General features: G+C 44.6%; 1 protein-coding gene across 1 annotated transcript; it reads right to left on the bottom strand.

Annotated features, from left to right (window-relative positions):
- Nucleotides 1-1,060: 1,060 nt before the first annotated feature.
- On the bottom strand, nucleotides 1,061-16,621 carry dtx4a (deltex 4, E3 ubiquitin ligase a; the record flags this gene model as incomplete). The annotated part of the gene is made up of 8 exons (XM_083676094.1): nucleotides 1,061-3,543; nucleotides 3,705-3,794; nucleotides 3,938-4,258; nucleotides 4,392-4,453; nucleotides 4,724-4,885; nucleotides 5,421-5,482; nucleotides 12,945-14,046; nucleotides 16,414-16,621. 8 exons carry the CDS (start codon nucleotides 16,619-16,621, stop codon nucleotides 3,313-3,315), a joined length of 2,238 nt encoding a protein of 745 aa, XP_083532220.1. The 3' UTR covers nucleotides 1,061-3,312.
- Between the last annotated feature and the right edge of the window lie 83 nt (nucleotides 16,622-16,704).

Consider the following 16,704-nt stretch of genomic DNA (forward strand, 5'->3'; position numbering starts at 1 on the left):
CCTTTAATCATTTTGCCAGCCAGCTTGTGGTCTGGTGTTCGGCTAGGCTAAGAAATGTCACCTGGTGGGAAACAGCTGTCTCATACCTGCTCAGTGATATAGTGAAGATATCAAAGGTGTGAATCAAAACCTCAAAACTGCAGAGGTATCAATGGTAGTTATGGCCCTGTATACTGTAGAAATTGGGAGATGAGAGTGTTTGTAAGGTGTGTTAGATATATTTTCAGAATTAATGGGGCTTTATGGCCACTTACAAAACAAGATATAGTTACAAAGTAAGTGAAATATGTACAGAAAACTGTGTGGGTGCTTGAAATTGTATCTACAACCAAGATAAGAGGTAGGTTGAATTTTCATGATGTAGGATTGATGTAGGATTCATGATAGGTTGAATTTTGAGTAGAGCTTGCCTAAACCCTGCAGCAGGTGGCTCTGGCACTGCTAAGGTTGCTCTGGAGCAACCACACTGTCGACAGCCTGGCAGAGGTCCCGGCCGCTCTATCGCCAAAAGTGCAGTCAAGCTAAATGCTTGGTTTCAAACAGGGCATTGTCACTATTTTTATGAAGGAATTACATATTTTTTTAGTTCAGCATGGCTCCTAGAGTAGTGTCTGAACTAAGCCTTTTTTTTTTATCTTACTACCTTTTCTCATTCATTAAAGTGGACATAATCCAGACTACTAATCCAGGTCCCAGACTAATCTTTAGATAAACTGTCCCTGAATTTCTCATGGTTAGATTGAATCTGTGAAGTCAGTAATGTGACTAATATGGAGAGGAAACCTTAGCGCACTAGTAGGCTTATAATTACCCTATTTATCTTACAATCACCAAATCTGATAGAACTCTATTGTAAATCATAATTGTGACTGCAAATTATTTGGAAATAAACCACAAACACACACATACTGTACATAAGAATAAACACCAACAACATTGTCATAATACTCAAGTTCATTTAATAGTCCCACTGTTAATTTATATGCAAGTCTTTTGTAGTTTATACATGTTACTTTCTCTGGTCATAGTTTTCTTCACATCATTCGTTCTCTCAATTACATCTTATACAAAGTCTTTATTGACAGTTTTTTACAAAGTAGTAATGAACCTTCAATCATTGTTTTATTCCCATCAATGGACGTGTAGAATCAGACTGTGTCTGGGAAAAGAAGTTTCACATACCACACTGAGCAGTGCAAAAATTAAATAGACATATAAAGTGACAACATACTGTAGAGTCAAACATTACACAGTACAGGAATCATTCCATATGCAGGAATCATTTGGGCATAATGCACCCATGATTCCTGCAGAGTGAATCTCTTGTATAATGTTCGTGCATTACTCATTTTGACCAGGTTGCATAATGTGTCAAATGCAGTACCCCTAATACAAAGAATAATACAACTGTGTTGTGTATGGGCTTCATGTAATTACACAGCTATAAAATGGGACTAAACAATACCTCAAAGTAAAAAATAGGGTTTTGACTTTGCCACCATGAAAATGAAATTAACATACAATAGAAAAGAGGAAGTACATTGAATAGAGGAGGAATAAAGTGTACAGTGTTACATACTATTACGGTAAAAAAAAAAAGTTTAATGTACATTTGTGTACATAATCACTGACATACAGTGCATACATAAAGTATATAAACCATAAATGTTGGCCTATATTTGTACATAAAGTCAATAGTACCTCATCATAAACAGGTCCTTCATGGACCTAACACAAACTGACTGGACCACTGACCAAAGGCAAAGAGCAAATCTTTAAAAGTGTACCTGTTAAAGTGTGCTGAAATCCTACACAAAGACACACCCGCACTATGAAATCAGTTTGACCCTGTGCCATTTGGACCAATGTTTCCTTTTCACAGTCATGAAGAATGGAAAGACCATTCTCTGTGCAGTGCAAATCTGATCTCTGGTAATAAGTCCAATCTTAGCTTTATCTTATCTAGGGTGCATCTCAATTCGTTCCTTCAACTGCATTCAAGTTAGAGAAGGCGAAGAGAGGAGGAAGCCAGTTTAAACCATTGGGATGCATCCATGGTCTGACACTGAGAAAGGGAAGGAGGACTGTCATTTTGTGCGTCTAAGGTTTACCCCATCACAAGGGTTTCCAAACCATTAATACTGAATGTGATTGGCAACTGATGCATCTGAAATCAGGTAAGAACTCAGATAAAGACAGGTAAGAACACAGATAAAGACACACCCATAGTACCTCAATCATTTAAGGGACTTCGTTTGAGGACCCATGCTAGACTCTTCTGTCAATGCCACATAGAAAATAAAGCTACAGCAATCAAATATTACGTAGAATGTAAAAGTATGAACAAAAATGTAATGTAAAAATGATATCAACTGAAACAATATACATCAACTATTCAAAATGTACAGCAATGCATTCAAAATGATACAGTAATTAACAAAATACTGAAGAACCTAGAGAGGAGTGGAAATGTATTGTTTGATTAGTAACACTAGAGGGCAGTAAACATCCATGCTCACACATGTCCAGTTATAAACCAAGTATCTGCAAAGAGATTTGTTCCCATACTGCCTGTGGTCTAACACAGATTTTTTGTTCTGTTCTCCTATCTCCTATATGCCTATCTCCTATATGCCGTTTTCTCTTCCATTGAATTTATTTTCCCTTCACTTCTTGAACCACATTTTAGCGCCCGTCACTTAGCAGCATGGTCTGGAAAACATTTTTAACCAGTTCAACTGAGCAATTCAGATTAGGTACATTCTTGTTATCAGGCTATTTGTGGAACTCTTACAGTATAAATGACATACTGCTTCTGACCAACACTGAATTATATGTGCATTCTGACCTCCAATGTTTCACTGAATAACATTTCCATTTGGGACACCATAACTGTAGCAGAAAAACACAACAATATTTCCCCTTTATCATACAACCAATCCATGCAGCCAAGCCACAACCTGTCAAGAGGACTGAAAACTAGAGCTTGACAGCCTTATTCATCTTCCCTTCATTATTGAAAGTCAAGTTTGTTCTTTTCTTGGCTTGTATGTCCATCGATTCATACTTTTCTTCTCATATTCACTCTGGTTGTTTGTTTCTCCAGGTTGAGTTATGTTTCTGTGGCAGTCCATAAATCACAGTTTACTCCACATGTTCATCTCTGTATTTTGTCGTTATCTGTTTGTTTGTTAGTTTTCTTGCCATATTTGTTTGTCTATATCTCAGTCTCAGTTCCACTATTTCTCAGCATGTTTGTTTATGGACTGGCTCAATTCTCCAGTCTTGTCTCTGTCTCCTCATTGACTCATCTCAGTCCCTGGGTAGGCACTCCTCCTCTGTGATCCCCTGGGCCTTAAGCTCCTCCAGAACGTTGTCTAGGTGGCCGGGGTCTGGGTAGCCATGGCCAGTCAGGTTGGAGCCGAACTCTGTCTTGTGGTGGACCTCGTTCCAGATCACTGTGTCTGACTCGCCTGTGGTGCTGGACGTGCCTACGGAGAAGATCAGCCGGCGGTCCCACGCAACCAACAACAGCCTCAGCACCTTGAGAGGAAGAGGAAGATTAAAAAAAAAGGGGGAGTGGGGAAGTGAAAGAAAACTTAGCTAGCCACATTGCCTACTTATTTCAGCAACAGCAAACCAGCGACATGGAGAATAAAATAAGTGCATCTGAAAATCACCCGATTGGCTGGTTGAATGCTTACCTTGCGTCCCTTCTCGCTGTCTGGGAGGTAACAGTGTCTGGGGAATCCTCGGGCGGTGAAGGGCTTGCCTGGGTTTGGGTGCTCAGGGCCCTGAAAGAGGATGAAAGGTCAGGATTAGGACATGAACTAATAGCATGTACAGTCAATGAGCTATACCTGTGAGGAGCCAGTTAAAATTAAACTGACCATCTTGCATTTACAAAAGATGTTTAAGGCATATGGCTGGGCTGTACCTGGATGCCGGGTGGGATGTTGTAAATGATGCGGATCGTTTTGCAGTCAGGGTGGCCGGGCAGCGAGTGGGGGATGACGTGGTACTCCATTTTGCCGGGTGGCTGGTTGCCAGTCTTGACCCCGTAGATGGTCTTGCAGGTGGGGCACTGAAGACTCCCATCCTTGTTGCCATTGTTGTACATGGCAACCAGGCACTGGAGGTGGTAATGGTGCCCGCACTGGGCCAGGCGGCCCACCGACTCAGCCCGGGAGATACCCCCCACACCAGGTCCCTTGTACCCCGAGGGGCCAGCCAGGGCCTCCATGCAGATAGTGCAATCCTGGAAAGAGTCAGAGAGATACCAGTGAGCCCAGACTGAGAAGATGATTGACATGGATTGTTGGGTTAAAGGCAAATTCAAAGCATGCGCTGTGCTATTTGTAGATATAATATGAAAGAGAAGCAAGACTCACCTCCTCAGGGGGGTTGCGGACCTTTTGAAGATACCTCTTTACCACCTCCTCAGGAGTCTTGCCTGAGAGACAAAAAATTAGCAAGAGAGAAGGAAAAAAGGGTAGGTAGAGAGACAAAAATGTTGTTAGTACGAATTACAATGATCCACATGCGTGTGTGTGTGTGTGTGTGTGTGTGTGTGTGTGTGTGTGTGTGTGTGTGTGTGTGTGTGTGTACGTGCGTGCGTGCATGTACATGTGGGCGTGTGTGCATGTGTGTGTGTTTCAGACCCGGGTAAAAGTATTTTTCCAAGGTCTGGTATGTTCGTATGTGTGTGTGTCTGATAACTCACCTTTGCGGGCCTGTTTCTTAGTTGTCTTGCGGCAACAGTGGCCCAGCCCAGGGACAGGTTTGATGTCACTCTTGCTGACGGGTGGGGGGTGCAGCACCAGCTTGGGGGGGCGGGTTAGACAAACAGGAAGTCCTGCTGCGCTCATTAGGATCCCTGTAATACCTGCAAACAGCCAGCAGAAGGGGCAGTGTATACAGAGGCTAGATGAGGTTAACCTGTGGGAAGCATCTCATATATAGTTCCATTTTAGCTCAGTCAATTCAAGAGGTGACTTGGATACTATGGAATTCTGAATATTTGTGTTTTTGTATTTATTGTAACACTTGACTTTAAGGTATATTAGGTGTGTGGCACAAAGGGATATTTGGTTTACAAGTGAATATCCAGCTCCAAACGGTGGTCAATCAAAGGTTAAGCAGTGATGTTTTAGGGTGCCCTTTGAGCCAAACACCTCTTCAACCCCTTTCTTCCCTCTTTCTTCTGTGTGTGTGTGTGTGTGTGTGTGTGTGTGTGTGTGTGTGTGTGTGTGTGTGTGTGTGTGTGTGTGTGAGATTGTGTGGAGGCATGCTTATACAGAGGCTGGATGAGGATAACCCTGTGGGAAGCATCTCATATATTACTCATACTCTCTTCTTAGTGTATAGTGTATTTGAGTTTATATTGTTGTGTTAGTGAGGCAGCTGCAGCTCTTTCTTACCTGCCAATGCAGGATGGACAGGGCTGGATCCATTAAGGTTCTTCACTGGAACTGTTGGTACTCTAAAATACAAAACAAATATGTTTGTTGAACCTCAGAACACACCTCAGGGTACGACAATATAACAAACACTAAGCTTGGTCACACAACTATATAAACCAAGATGAGACACATTACACCAGGTGCCTGGTCATAGGTAGACTGCTGCTGGAAAAGGCTGCTGGAAAGGCTGCTGGTGGGAAAGGCTGCTGGTGGAAAAGTCTGCGGTTTCATGGGTCACACCATTGAAGCAGGTCAAAGAGCTTTTCCTGAGTCATGCAGACATACTAAAATGGCACACAGCACCACAACAAGCCTGGACTCCAAGTAGGACTCAATCTGTGTCTAAGCTTCGATTATCACAACAGTGCACCAGTCAGAGCCATAACAACAACCATATCAAAGCATCAGCACTGCTACAAGGAAAGTGGAAAAGTGGAAATATATCACCAACAGCAGGTAGGTTTAAGGAACTTGTGGGCTTTACACCCTTTATTTACACAGTATTCAGAAGCCCTGGGTTAATGGAGAAGTCCGAGCCAAACTTAAGGCACGGACTGCCGCCTACAACTCAGGTGATTTGGAGGAGTACAGCAATTCCAGGTATGCACTCAGGAAAGCTATTAACATTGCTAAGAGACAATACAAGGACAGAATGGAGTCCAACTTTGAGGGCTCCAACTCAAGGCACATGTGGACCGGACTCAGAACAATTACAGACTTTAAAGGGACTACGAGTGTGACTGAGGAAGTGTCTCCATCTCTCCCAGATGACCTTAACACCTACTTCGCACGTTTTGAGAGCTACTCTCCGGCTGAGGAAGTACAGATGGACCAGGACCCCTGCACACTAGCAATAACAAGGGCAGATGTGTGCAAATCCTTCAAAAGGATCAATCCACACAAGGCCCCTGGTCCGGATGGCATACCTGGCCGGGCTCTCAGGGTGTGTGCAGATCAGCTGGCAGGTGTGTTTACAGACATTTTCAACCTGTCACTGCTCCAGTCGGTGGTCCCCACATGTCTCAAAAAGTCCACCATCATCCCCATCCCAAAGAAGTCAAAAACATCCTGCCTCAACGACTACCGACCAGTAGCACTGACTTCCATCGTCATGAAGTGCTTTGAGCGGTTAGTCAAATCATTCATCACCTCCTCCCTCCCTGACTCACTGGACCCCATGCAGTTTGCATACAGGGCAAACAGGTCCACAGACGATGCCATCGCCCTCGCCCTCCACACTGCCCTCTCCCACCTGGACCAGAAGAACACATATGTGAGAATGCTGTTCATTGACTACAGTTCAGCATTCAATACCATTGTGCCCTCCAAGCTCGCTGTGAAGCTCAGGGACCTCGGGCTCAACACCACGCTTTGTGACTGGATCCTGAGCTTCCTGACGGGCAGACCCCAGGCAGTGCGGATAGGAGGCGCCACATCATCCACCCTGACTCTCAACACCGGCGCACCCCAGGGCTGCGTGCTCAGCCCTCTCCTCTACTCCCTGTTCACACATGACTGCGTGGCCACACACAGCTCCAACACCATCATCAAGTTTGCTGACGACACGACCGTCATCGGCCTGATCACCGACGGCGACGAGACGGCGTACAGAGAGGAGGTGAGAGTCCTGACATCTTGGTGCCAGGACAACAACCTCCAGCTCAACCTCAGCAAAACTAAGGAGCTGATTGTGGACTACAGGAAGCGGCAGGGAGCTGGGCACGCCCCTATCACCATCAACGGGACGGCAGTAGAGAGAGTCAGCAGATTCAAGTTCCTCGGGGTCCACATCTGCGAGGACCTGACCTGGACTCACCACACCGACGCCATCACAAAGACGGCAAGACAGCGGCTCTTCTTCCTCCGCAGGCTGCGGAGGTTCAACATGGACTCCAGGATACTCTGCAACTTCTACAGGTGCACCATAGAGAGTATCCTGACTGGCTGCATCACCGCCTGGTACGGCAGTTGCTCCGCCCTCAACCGTAAGACATTACAGAGGGTGGTGAAAGCTGCCCAGCACATTACCAGGACGGAGCTGCCATCCATGGAGGACCTCTACACTCAGCGCTGCAGGAAGAAGACTAACCGGATTATTAAAGACCCTCATCACCCCAGCAACAAACTGTTTCGGCTGCTCCCGTCTGGCAGACGCTACCGCAGCATCCGGTCTCGCACCACCAGACTCAGGGACAGTTTCATCCCACAGGCTATAAGACTGTTGAACTCCTGAGCTACTTAGCTCACCACAATGACACTTTAACTATGCCACTTTATAACATGCCACTATAAAATGCCACTTTAGACCAGTCGACATCTGGATAAAAACGTCTGTTTACATTTCACTTTTTACATTTTACATTTACATTTATTTAGTTTTATATTTAGGTAAATATTGTTATTGTTGTTGTTTCTTATTTTTATTATTTACACTTCTTATTGCACTGTTGGAGGAGCCCAAGACTTAAGAATTTCATTGCCAGCGATTGCTCTGTAACTGTTGTGCATATGACAATAAAACCATCTTGAATCTTGAATCTTGAATCTTGAATCTTGAATCTTGAATCTTTCCAGCACTGATTCAACAACTATGGTGGATGCATATCCAGGCCAGCCCAGTACAGCTCTGCTCTGTCATGTGATTAGGGTTAAGACATTGCTGTCCAACAGGAACTAATCCTCCCAGCCTTTTTGCACATGTTTTATAGGGTACTATAGGCTATATTGACCAGTCCAGCTAATTTCCAGACAATTCAGGAATTAAACTAACTCCCACGTTAGTTAGGGTTGAAGATAAGCATTCCCACAAGCATTCAAATACCATTGGTATCCTTGACCACTGTGTTCTTCTCTATACTATGGCTGCCTCATATTCAACACCTAAAACTGTCAGTCAACTGAGAGGTAGCAGATTGTGGTTGACCACTGTTATAATGAGCATATCAACCTCAGACCTTTTATTGTGCGCAAAAAGATTGAGTCAGAAACCATACTCACTGTCTGTTAGCTTTGATAATTGTCATTCTTCTGAGTTGAAAGCAACCAACTCCTCAGAGATAAATTAATATCTTATACCAAAGCCGTTTTTTGCTATTCTTGCCTCTCAATTTCTATCTATATCTCCACTCTTTTTTCTCAATGCCCACTTCATAGTCCTTTTACAATCTCAGAAGCAAATCCTTGTCGGGTATATCCTTTAACTCAACAATGCAAGATCTCAGTTTGTCTTCCAGTCACTCTCAGGAAGTAGGTCTGTGAGTGTCTCGTCTCCTTCCCCTTGCTCTTATAGGGCTAATCCACCTGTTTCCATCTGTTGACTAACCTCTGGTAGCTGGCCAAGACGACGTCACGATGGGGATTACCTGTCTATTACCATGTCACTATACCAGGGCGCCATAAGGCTGACAGACACTAGCACATACTAGATTATACTATGGAACACTAGTTTTCACCAGGGCCACTTACAAAGACACTAGTCTATGAAAAAGGTGCATAATTTAATATGGAGAAAGTGAAAACACAGCCAATTTGATCTTGGGTAGCCCCTACAGAGCCATACAATGCCATGGGATTTCAGTGAGAGACTGTAAAGCAGAGTGGTCTTCCACTCAAATTGTAAGTTGCTATAGCCACCTTGATCCACTGGTGTTTATGGTATGAACGAGTGGTCTTATTGTAGGGATACATACATCTGTGGGTGTTAATAGACCATTTATACATGTAACTGTTAACATACTGTAAGACCACCACCACCATCTTGGATATCTGATAGTGATGTTTTTACAACTTGGGTGACTGAAGATAGGTCTGAAGGGAGACTATCCAAATAAAGTGATACTAATTCACTCTCTTTACCTACCAATGATAACAAAGATAATACTTCCTCCACTGGACATGCCTGGTGGCATTCCTATGTGACGTAGGGAACAAGCTGGAAAGACCAGCCCATTGGGTCACCCCTAGCCACTCAACAGTAAAGAGAAAATGGCTGGGTGTTCTAGAATCTAGACAAATGTTTCTCTCTAACATTATGTAAGGTGTTGTCATGTTGACAGTATTAACGAAATGACACCCTGTGATCTAGAGCAGTGGATATTACCTCTGCACCATCGAGAGTATCCTTACCAACTGTGTCACAGTATGGTATGGCAACTGCTCGGCATCGGACCGGAAAGCACTGCAGAGGGTGGTGAAAACTGCCCAACGCATCACCGGTTCCTCACTCCCCTCCATCGAGGCTGTCCAGGGCAAACGATGCTTGCGTAAGGCACGCAGCATCGTCAAGGACATTTCTCACCCCAATCATAGACTTTTCACCCCTCCGGGAGGCGCTACAGGTCTCTCCGCACCCGAACCAGTAGGTTCAGAGGCAGCTTCTTCCCTGCGGCTGTCACCCTACTGAACTTGAACACTGCACCGACCTGACAACCTACCAACCCCTGCAACCCCCACCCCCCCCCCCCCACCCGGACAATTGCACTATTACTCCCCTCCCCTGCCCTTACTCAATACCACTGCTCTTCTGTACATACCTGTCCATACTGTTCATACTGTTCATAATGCACATAATGCACATATCCTTATATTTTCTTTAATACTACTGCACATACTGTACATACCTGTTTATACGGCATTCCATATTTATATTTATTCTGCTATCTACCTCATGTTACTGTTAATACATATATACTGCTAGACTGCATTACCCATACAGCTCATATGCTGCTACACTGTTCATACTGTAACCTATTTATTCTGCTATAATGCTACTGCTACTCATATACTGCTATACTGCACTGCTTATATTATACTGCACTACTTACTGATCATATATTGCACTACCTGTAAATACTGTTCATTGCACTTTCTGCTATTTTGCACTTCTGGTTAGACGCTAACTGCATTTCGTTGTCTCTGTACTTGTACTCTGCACAATGACAATAAAGTTGAATCTAATCTAATCTAATCTAATATTAATACATTAGGTAATGTACTTTAATAGCTAAAAATTTACACCCAAGGACAACTTTCAAAAACAATAAGGTGCATAGTTAACAATTATGTTATAAAGTGTTCAAAACAAACTGAATAATCAATTAAATTATAATATTTCTCATTTCAGAAATGCCATGTTTGGTTGACCACTAATCAAGCTTGAGGTCAGTTGTATTTTAGCTCAGTCAATTCAAGAGATTACTTGGATACTATGGAATTATGAATAGTTGTGTTTTTGTATTTATTGTCGCACTTTGATTGTTACAATTAACAAACACTTAACTTTAAGGTATATTAGGTGTGTGGCGCAAAGGGATATTTGGTTTACAAGTGAATATCCAGCTCCAAACGGTGGTCAATCAAAGGTTAAGCAGTGATGTTTAAGGGTGCCCTTTGAGCAACACGCCTCAACCCTTCAACCCCTTTCTCCCCTCTTGCCTCTGTGTGTGTGTGTGTGTGTGTGTGTGTGTGTGTGTGTGTGTGTGTGTGTGTGTGTGTGTGTGTGTGTGTGTGGAGGCATGCTACAAGAGGTTTGTGCGCACCAGCAAAAGTTGGTGTAGTATCTGCATGCATGCATTTGTATTTACGTACTTAGCATTTACTCTTATCTTAAATGGAGATTATGTTTTTGTAGGTTGTATCACCTTTCTTAGTTGAATGCACTCCATGGTTCAAATTCATACTCTGATCAGTTAGTATTATAATTTTACACACTCAAGCATACCTGTGTATCTGATAAGGGGCATAGTGATCTCAAGATAAGAGTAAATTGAGATTAAACTAGAGAAAAACAGAAGAAGAGAGGATAAGAGAAAAGGATGGGTTGGAGGGATGAGAGGAGACTACTGAACTGCTACGTCACTCGCCTAAACACACCATCAAGCATGACCATATGGAGGACTTCCCCTCAGAAAAAAGTGCTCTTTCTATAAAGGCAGGCAAACAGCTTTATTTGAAATAAAATTCAAATTGAAAAAGAGCCACACCAGTATATCCACAGGCTATATCCCCTAGCAGTGTTAGTGACCATGTGTTTACAATACAGTAGATGTGTCTTTTTCAACTGACAGAGGGGCTAACCACAAACTTCCTCCTGATAAAAAGCTCTGCCACTGGCAATGCATCTGGAAGCTTTCCTCTTACCAAGGGAATGTTCTGTCACCCTAGCTTTCTCTTTTGGGTTCAGGCTCAGGTATTTGTTGAGCACAAAAAAAGCATAATTCATATACATTTCTAATACAAATATAACATGGAGAAACTGACAAGCTGACCATACTTCAGACCATGATCCATTGAAAATTATCAAAATGCGAGTTGTCAGTAATTCTCTACCCTAAAAATCTGTCATGAATAACACTTGACAGACAGTCATAATGTGCATGCTTAGCAAGTTAACTTAACAGCGCCCCCAGGCGATCAGATGAGGTCATTGCAACATGATCTCCCTCTTTTCACCACAACACATTCCTTCACACTGCGCCAATAACTGTCAATATTGATACTCTGTGATACAATCTGTGAGAGTGTGTATCTGCCATGTTACCCTAAAGTGACAACTCATCTGTATGCATTTGGGTTTCACTTCAGTGCATGTTTCCTAATTTTGGTTACATTGCCTTTGTTTGTCTTATTGTGTGTCACCAGTGTTTACTTCTGGCACTTACTAGACCCCCCCACTCCCACAACCACCATCACTTCCCTGCCCCTAAGCCTCACACTCCCAAGTCTCTTTGCTAAATAAGTCTTGTCACTCTCTCTGATGGACCCGAACAAACACCATAGGAACACAAACACGCAGCTTCTCAGGGTTATAATTGGGCCACACAGTGGTTCCCTGAGATCCCTGCTTTAAAAAAAAACCTAGCCCTGCTACCCCCTGTCCCTGCCTACGTCTGTGTCTCTGCATTGTTCTGCAAATGGGAACCAGGCCGTGGCTGTGCCCACAATGGTTGCCGCGGAGACAGAACCCTGACATACAGACAGAAAATTGGGGGCAGTGGGCCCCAAGAAATTGGAAAAGCATGGGAACTGGGTGGAAGGAAGATGTAAGCATGGGGGGGGGTATGCTGACTGTAGGAGGGGGCTATGCTTACCCCCAAGCCCCCCTCCCTCTCGCGTCTAACTGGGTGAATTAAAATGTTAGTAACACTGGTGAAATACAATCTCCAGCAATATGCTGTGTTGTTTTTACATGGAAATAAACATGCTGACAAAATTTGTCAAAAAGATTAAAGGCTTATGAATACTAATGAGAATTTATGTCGGATATTCCATGGATCAGGATAGACAAGTCCATATTTTCGGTCTAGTCATCATATTTTCTAGTAAGACTAACACCTGCTTATATAAGCAGAACCAGAACCAGTCGTTCTCAACAGTGAGATTCTCTTCAGCACATTTAGTCTAATCTCAGGACTAGTGAGGGCATGGCTTCATGTTGGGTAGTGGCTTTGAAGTGAAGTGGGGACAGTCTGTATAGGAACTCACCCAGAGGCGATGAGGGCACGTGACTGGGCCATGGCGATACGCTGCAGGGCTGGTCGACTCAGTCCGGCCAGGCTGGCACGGGGTGGCAGGGGGGCTGCACAGGCTGCTGCTGAGGACACAGGGCCCAGGACGCGTGCGGAGGGTGAAGGGGTGCAGGAAGAGGCAGCTGTGGAGATGAGAGGAGGAGCAGGTGCTGGCATTGACGGAGGGGCAGAGGAGGAAAGGGAGAAAGATAAGGGGTGAGGGAGGGAGGTGGCGCCAGAGGCCATGGTGGAGGGAGGAGGTGGGGGTGGAGGTGGAGGAGGGAGAGGCGGGGGAGGAGGCCTGGTGGAGGACAGTGAGAGGGCAGCAGTGGCTGATCCGAGAAGAGAGAGTGAATGAGCGAAGCCACCACCTCCAACACCACCACCGGTGCCACCACCACTAGCCCCACCCATAGATGTCCTGTGAGGGGAGAGGGACCTGGAGAAGGATGGTGGGCGAGGGAGAGTCAGCGAGTATGACCCTCCCATGGCTGAGTAACCTCCCAGTTTGGGGCTAGGGGGCTTCGTCTGGGGAGGCCTTCTCCCTAATGTGTGCGCCGTTGCCATGGCGCCCGCCTTGACACTCAAGACCAGCATGCATTGTTGACACGCACAAGGTTGGCCCAGGGAGGTAATGGCTGAAGCTGGTAGGGCGCCACTAGGGTAGGCGCTCCCATTTCCATTCCCACTCACGCCCATCCCCATCCCCATTCCCATCCCCACTCCGGAGACCCCAACACCCAGCAGTCCCCCGGGGCCAGGTCCCCAGGCATGGTGGGACTTGGGCAGGGGCCCCGACACAAGCGGGTAGGCCAAGTCGGAGCGGCGCTGGATGCGACGGCAGCGCTGTGTCTGCCCGTTGATCTGGGTCATGCTCTGGAAGTCGATGAGGTAGCAGAAGCCCAGCGGTGCCAGGTCCAGCCAGGGCTGCTGGTGGTCGCGTGCCGCCTGGATGGCAATGCCCACCTCTGTGTCATAGGCTGTCCACGAGCCCGCGTCGTTCTCCCACTCCCACAGCCAGCCCTGGCCCGGTGCAGAGGTGGGGTCGTAGAAGCTGCGCCGTACCGGTCGAAGGGTACCTCGGGTAAAGAGATAGGGGTCACAACATAGAATGATAGGGATAGAAGCAAACATTGACCTATTCTAAAAAAAAAAAAGTGATTTGATCATGATGATGCTGTCGTAAATAATATGCAAATCATTTGATTTTGTTACTGTAGCACACTACATTAATAGATTAGCATTTACTGCAAAAAAAGCCCAAAAAATTGCTTTGTTTGTTGACATATCTAGACATATTTATGCTATTACGGTGTGTAGCTTGATATGGCCAGTTCAACGAAACAGATACCCTATATCAAAAACTTTATTGCATTATATAACATTTTCTGATAAAAACTGTTAGATAGATTAAATAAATATTTTGTAGGCACGTTGCTGCAGTAATATTTGTTGTGGACAAACAGATTACAACACCAACAAATTTGACATAGGCCTATCTGTGTGAGCTTGCTAAGAATTTGGGCTAACAGGTTGCCCCTGGTAACAGCACACCATTTTTCTGGATTCTGATTGGTCTGTAGCCTTCATCCTGCCCAGAGCTCACCATGTTTGTTTTCTGAGCCAGTCCAGAGGAACTCAATGGATTTCTAATAAAGCCCTTTTCATGCCAAAAACTCTGCTAAACCTGGATTTCCCTAATTTATTGTCCCAAAAAGTTTAAGTTAAAGTTTTCAAAGTGACCATGGATGACAACAAATGACCATTGCATGTTCTAACAGAGAGAGGGTGCATATGAATCAGTATGAAGGTCTTCTCCTGAGTCCAATTCAGATGGCAAGTATTGACCCAGGATTTACCTGAGTTGCACATTTCAGACAGACCTTGCTGGGCACCACAGCATGTGGGTTTTATACTACCCAAGAAACAACCTTGTTGGGGCTCTTGACACAACAACCAAGAATCCTGGGATTCCTGATGGCCCCATTCGCACCAAACCAGACCCTGAGTCAATCCAGACCTGAGTACAGTATGTTCCAATGCCTGAAATGTAGAGTAATTCATTCAACAAATATGAGCCCAACTACCCCCTTTCTCAATGACCTCAGACTTCCGCAATCTCTCTCTCTCGGCAGACTGCACAAAAGCTTTTGTGAGCCAAAGTTTAGAGGGGGGAGGCGGTACAGTCTTGGCCAAATGACAATTCTCCTCTTTGTGTTGTCCCCTGCTTTCCTCACTTTCATGTGTGAGGACTTTTTTTCTTTCCAGCATCTACTGTCTGGACAAGAAGGTTGAGACACTCAGAGCTATACTATGCTATAGAATTAGTATAAATGAGAAGCATGTTAAGGGAGTTTTGGGATGGAGTGGGATTGAAATAGCATGCTGCTTGTGAGAATAGGGGAGCATCTAAGAAATGTCATGTTGATATTCAATGCACCACACCCAATCTCCTGGCCTCTCATTGGTGTGTCTGTAGAAACAGTTCTGATCTAATCATGTGAACCACTATGAGCCTAATTGTGAGTGCCTTCTGCCTAAAACAATGCACTACTCTGTAATGCAAAAAAAGCCTGCCTATACAGAATAACATTCTTGAGTGGGAAAACTTCATCTCAAATAGTTCTCTAACCCTTTTCATACTAAATATTCATTCTCATGTTTGCATTCTACTCAAGGGCATGCTACTCATGGTCCTATGTAGATGTCCCCTCTCACACACGCACGCGTGCACACGCACACACACATACACACACACATACACACACACATACACACAGACAGTACCACCAGTGTCTAACCACGGAGTAGTGCCACACTTTACATTCAGTCTTTGAGGTAGTGAACACATGATGCACAACAGCTCTACAATGCATTCAATAAAGCCTACTTGCGGAACCTGAGGGAGAGAGAGCATGATCAGTTCATAGACAAATTAAAGTGATGGAGGAGCACTCCAATTAAGGCTGAATTGTAACCTGCATTTTGCCTCATTTACTCTTTCCGTCCTTTCCTACCTATGTTTCCAGAAAATCGGAAAAAATGGGAACAGTAATAGCGAGAGAATTTCTTATACAGATTTTCAAAACACACGATTAGGGGCAAAAATCCCCCAAATAAACTATTTGTTTCATATATGGGCCAACTCTGCAGTTACATCAAAACAAGGACAGAAATCTCAGTAGAATAGTCCACAGTTGCACGCATATTAGGCCTATGTAGAGTGGACTATAAAATACCCCCTTAATAAAAAAATGTTTTTTAAAAAGACAACAAAGGCTGCTTATAAGAATAACATTTTGGTTAGCACGGACGAACGAATACTAGAGCAAAACCAAACGGTGTTATTACTACATAGACAACATGATTGGTTTCACTGCGGTTATAATATTGAATTCCCTCACAACAGCCTAGGTCATGCTTGTCTAGCACATTAAGCATCTTACCTGTATCTTGTCGGAACTGGTGCATGGAATGCAAGTCAATGATGTAGGGCGAGAGGCGAGTGTCCACCTGGCCTAAGACAACACTACCACCCCGTGGATCGCTTCGGATGACTGCCTCGATGTGGTGAGAGACGGCCGGGCTGTAAGGCCGCCAGCGCCCGTGCTCGTTCAGCCATTCCCATACTACCACTGCCGACGCTAGTAACATCCTACTCCTGCAAAAGAAAATATCGTAAGCTTAAGGTGGTCGTCATAAAGATATCCTGCTTTACGTACTGTGCACAAGCTGCA

The sequence above is a fragment of the Argentina silus genome, assembly GCF_951799395.1.
Source record: "Argentina silus genome assembly, chromosome: 1".
Lineage (NCBI taxonomy): Eukaryota > Metazoa > Chordata > Actinopteri > Argentiniformes > Argentinidae > Argentina > Argentina silus.